Source organism: Hippocampus comes, unplaced genomic scaffold (genome assembly GCF_001891065.2).
Source record: "Hippocampus comes isolate QL1 unplaced genomic scaffold, H_comes_QL1_v1.1 scaffold78, whole genome shotgun sequence".
Classification (NCBI taxonomy): Eukaryota; Metazoa; Chordata; class Actinopteri; order Syngnathiformes; family Syngnathidae; genus Hippocampus; species Hippocampus comes.
Window position 1 is genome coordinate 1544514 of NW_017805798.1, and position 4687 is coordinate 1549200.

At 48.6% G+C, this 4687-nt stretch overlaps 1 protein-coding gene and 1 long non-coding RNA gene across 2 annotated transcripts in view; both read right to left on the reverse strand.

Moving 5' to 3' along the window:
• Positions 1 to 768: 768 nt before the first annotated feature.
• On the reverse strand, positions 769 to 2774 carry gas1a (growth arrest-specific 1a). Its single transcript, XM_019885497.1, has one exon. It carries the CDS (start codon positions 2280 to 2282, stop codon positions 1455 to 1457), a length of 828 nt encoding a protein of 275 aa, XP_019741056.1. The 5' UTR covers positions 2283 to 2774; the 3' UTR covers positions 769 to 1454.
• Positions 2775 to 3401: 627 nt separating this feature from the next.
• The window catches only part of LOC109525185 (uncharacterized), a 34113-nt gene continuing 32827 nt past the window's right edge, over positions 3402 to 4687 (reverse strand). Inside the window, exon 3 of the long non-coding RNA XR_002170090.1 lies at positions 3402 to 4094. This is a non-coding gene — a long non-coding RNA (uncharacterized LOC109525185). The remainder of the gene's footprint in view (positions 4095 to 4687) is intronic.

Consider the following 4687-nt stretch of genomic DNA (forward strand, 5'->3'; position numbering starts at 1 on the left):
TTTTTTGGATCACCCTATGAGTTGTCTTGATCCACAATTGTGAATGTAAGCGTGAAAAGTTTGTTCCCCCCCCTCTATATTTGCTTTTGTAATTACTGTATTAAATCACCATTGGCTCAGTGAAGCTGTTGTCGTTCACTCTACACTGGTAGTGCAGTGATGGCGTGAATGCTTGCCCGACGAGACGCGCCCTGTGATTGGCCGTCAACCAGTCCAGGGTGCGCCCCGCCTCTCGCCCCAAATCAGCTGTTGAGCTCGGCGTGACCATACTGGGGACAAGCGCTGTAGGAAAATGGATGGATGGAATTACATTCCCTGTCCCACGAGGATTAAAAGTTACCTGAAGAGAATTGCTCAAATCCCGGCTTTCCTTGACAAGCAAAACACATACTGTATGTTTGCCAAGGCTGATACCGGAGAGCAGTCGAGCGGCACGGGGGGGTGTTTTTCTCGGTTTATGCTGGCAGTTGTGTTTGACAACAGCCAGTGGGTCATTAGGCAGTCCCTCACCCAAAAAAATGAAAAAGAAAAAAAAAAGGGGGGGGGAGGGCCCATCACAGGGTATAAACCATGGTCACGACCATCGATGACGTCAAGCAAATGCACAAAAAAGAGCTTTGACGTTCTGTCATTTCCCGGATAATTTAAGACCTGCTATTTGACTTGAGAAAAGTCCCCCCCACATTTAGTCGAAAACAACATTTCCATAAATAGGAGTCTACCCCCAAAGTGTTAAATCACTCTAGAAAAACAAGTCAGAGTCAAGGATGATGTATTCAAGTTTTCCTTTATGCCTTCTTTAAAAGTATATCATTAAGGCAACCATACAGTGGATTTAGACATTTCTTTCTATAGGCTACACACAGTCCATAAATCAGCACATAGCCTGCACCATAGAGGATTCTCTGAGGAAGGTAAGAAACAAATCTATATCGGCTATACACATATATACAATGTACAAAAAGAATGCAGACGATAAGAACTTCCCTTTAAAGCTGGCTGGAATTCTGGGGTCTTTTAATCACACGACAAACATTTGGATGTGAGTAGTTGGCATGTAATAAATTATTTTCTCTTTCACCCTTCTGTTATGTACATTTGTTTTCGATTCCAGCATTAAATACTTGTAAAATCAGATGCCCAAAAAGACAACAGTCAGTCATATAAAAATAGCTCATATCTTTTTTTTTGTGTGTGTGTGTGAGAAGAAAAACAAAAATATAGAAAAAGATTGGCAGTACACAGCATGACGTGGATTGAAACACTGCTGCTGGACTCTTATCAGGCTCCACGTGAAAAGTTGAACAATCTCGTGTAGTTTATCGCAATGCATGAGCCGAGCATCTGGTGAATGTGTGAGCTATCAAAGTATCCCCTCTGGTGCCATTTGCATAGAAAATAGAATCTCCACTAAAGTCTGTATTCAAACGTCCACGCAGTCCCCAGGCCGATGATCAAAAGAGGGGCGTTAGAGCCAAAATGGATGCCAGCAAGAGGGTCGAAACCCAGCGGACCTCCGCTCGAGAAGCTCCGCTTTCCGACTCCGGCCAGTAGTCCGACTCCGCGTAGTCGTCGTCGTCCTCCTCCGCGTCGTAGTCGTCGTGCGAGCCGCTGCCCTCCTCCGCCTGCGGTGCGTCGAAGCACCGCAGCTTCATGTTGCTCTTGACAAACTCGCAGAAGAGCCTTTCCTCGCCGTCGCACATGCAAGTGTCCAGCTGCTGGCCCTTGGGGATTTTGCGCATGGTGGCGATCACGTTGCGGCACGCGTCGGTGCACACGGGGCTGCTGAAAAGTTTGCCGCAGTGTCTCATGTAGTCGTCCAAGGCGGAGTTGCACGGCGGGTCTTTCAGGCACTGCGCCCGGGCCGCCGTGCACCCGGAGCTGGTAATCCGGGGCAAGCAAGGCTCGATGGCCTGCTTGGTGAGCGCGCACGCCTTGTCGCGCTCGCAGCTGCAGTCCTCCAGCGAGGGTCCGTTGCGGGTTAAATTGAGCTGCACCAGGGACGCGATGCAATGGCTGGGGCACTTCCTGTCCCCTTTCAGCACCGGCGCGCAGGCGCGCTGGTATTGATCGTAGGCGTAATTGCACTCGGGCTCACTTCGGCAGTTGAAGATGGCCTGCCAGCAGATCAGTCTCCCGTCGTGGGCCGGCGAGGCGGCGGACAACGCCGCGAGCAAAAGCACGCACGTTAGCGGGCCGAGCGAGCGGCGGAGAGTCCGCGCCATCGCGCCGAAGGTTGCCATGGTGGTGGTGGTGCACGCTAAAGCTCGCAGCAGAGTCATCGGGCAAACTTGAACGCCGCTTCCAGGAAGGTTAATCCGAAAACGCGAGCCCCTTCAACGGGCTGCCGTGGAATCCCGGCTGCGTCAACACTACGCGTGCCCATTTATCCAAAACGCGAGACGCCCAAAGTTGTTTGGGGAACTTTTTCATGGACAAATCATTCCATCTCAGCGCTCCATTGCACCCCCTCTTCCTCTCCGCCCGGATCTCGGCGAACAACAACAAGAAGAACGGCTTCAGTTCCCCCCAAAAGTCCTCCAAGTGGACCGGGTCCGATCCTTGGAGAGTCCGTGCGCGTCGTGGAGCGCGAACAAACTTGTGCAAAGGAGGAGGAGAAAACAACAAGACTTGTAGGTTGCAAAGTGGTCCGGCGATCTCTCGCCTATGGGCATTTTGTGTGCGAGTTCCCCGGCCCCTCTCCACTCGGGAGCCCGCAGCAGCTCATTGGTTGCCCCCCCCCCCCCTTGTTGTGGCTTTGACGTGTGGAGGGCGGGAGTTCGGCCCAGGAGGAGGAAGGGGGAAGGACAACAAAACTTAAAGGCTTGAGGTTACAACTCTTCAAACTGATTGTCTAGACCAGTGTTTCCTTGCTTGGAGATCCTCCAAATAACCCACTATACATTATTCAAGTCAATTGCTCATTTCGAATCCAAAATTATTTCGATCCGAATCACAATGTCAGCCACACTGTGTAATACGTTTCCTTTGTGATCCTGCTCACTTGAACATTTACACTGTGCAACACCGCTGCATCATTCGATTTCTTGCATCATTTACGCATCAGATACAGATTTTTTTTTCTCATTTCACATGGACGAGACCAAGGGTCGTCAACTTTTTTGACGCTGAGAGTTACTTCAAGGGTATACAGTACTGATTTTTTATTTTAAGTGTGTGAGAGAGAGAGAGAGAGAGAGAGAGAGAGAGAGAGCGAGAGCGAGAGAGAGAGACAACCAGTTTGATACACACTTCCGAAATAAGAAATTTTAGGGAATTAATTTTAATAATGGGTACTATTAGGGTACGACCGATTTAATCGGATTATAAAAAGTAGTCAAAACAGGAAAAACAAAACCAAAAAAAAAACCCAGAACGTTTGTTTCACACACACTTTCACACATTACAACATAAACAAACATTTCCCCACCAAAGAAACATTGGACGAAGCGTGCTCCCAAATATTATGCCTGTAATTGACATCTTTATTGTTGTAAACATTAAAAGGAGCAAAAAAGAGGTTATTTTATTGATTAGAGATTTTTTTTTTTTATATGAAGTGGAATTTTGTTCTGCCCAATATCTGTGACATGTACCCTTCCTTTCCACTGACGAAAGGTCAACAAAACTGGAATACTATTTGTTCAAGAAAATGCCTTGATTTCACAGTCCCTCTCAAAGAGGCCGACATTGTCACCATCCGAATGACAAACGAGTGTGTGCGGTGCGTACGCGTGCGTGTGTGTGTGTGTGGTGTGTGTGTGTATCTGGGATGCGAGTAAAACGATAGCCCACATGTTGACACACGAGCCGGAGGAGGCCGTTTGGCTGCGGAGGCTTGATGTGGATGAGGGAGTCGGGCGAAGAGAGCGGCGGGGGCACAAAGACTGTTTGTGTTTCTGATCTCTGGAATGTACCTTTAGGCCACGGCGCTGAGCTTCCCGCTGGAAACAATGCACTCCAAAGTCAGTTACGGCTGGCTAGCGGAGACATCGCCGTTGGCGCTCCTCCGAGGTCCCGACTCGTCCAAAATGATGGATACGGGGAACTCAATACCTCACGAGTCCCTCCAGCACAAAGAACGGAACCTCGGGCTGCATCGGAAGAAGAGTTCCAAACATCAACACGGTCGCCGTTTCAAGTGCTTTTAGGGCAAGAGTGGCGAACCCAATTCAACTCATCCATTCATTTGTTGTTTTATTTTTATAAGAGGCCGCTGCTTTCAATCAGGGGTCCCCAACCCCTGGGCCGCGGACCGGTATCGGTCTGTGGGTCATTTGGTACCGGGCACCACAGAAAGAATGGAGGACTTACATTACTTCAGTTGTATTTATTTCGGAATCTGAAAAATATTTTATTTTGAAAAGTTAGCGGATTCTCCGTAACATCCGTCTACACTCTTGAAGCAGGTCAAGGAGTGCTTCTCGGTCACATGATTGGTTAGCGCTAAAATGAAACCCAGGAGCTAGCAAAACGAGTGAAAAACAAATGTCTTGCGAAAGTTTCTTTGGGAAGGAGAAAAGGCCGAGCCAGGAGACGGAAGAGGAGCCGACGATGTTCAAGAAAAAGAAGGCTATATTTAATAGACAGTATCAGGAGTCCTACTTAAAATCCGGATTTATCTCAACAGGAGATTCCCATGCACCAAGCCCACTCTGCATAATATGCGGCGACGGGGGGTCATCTT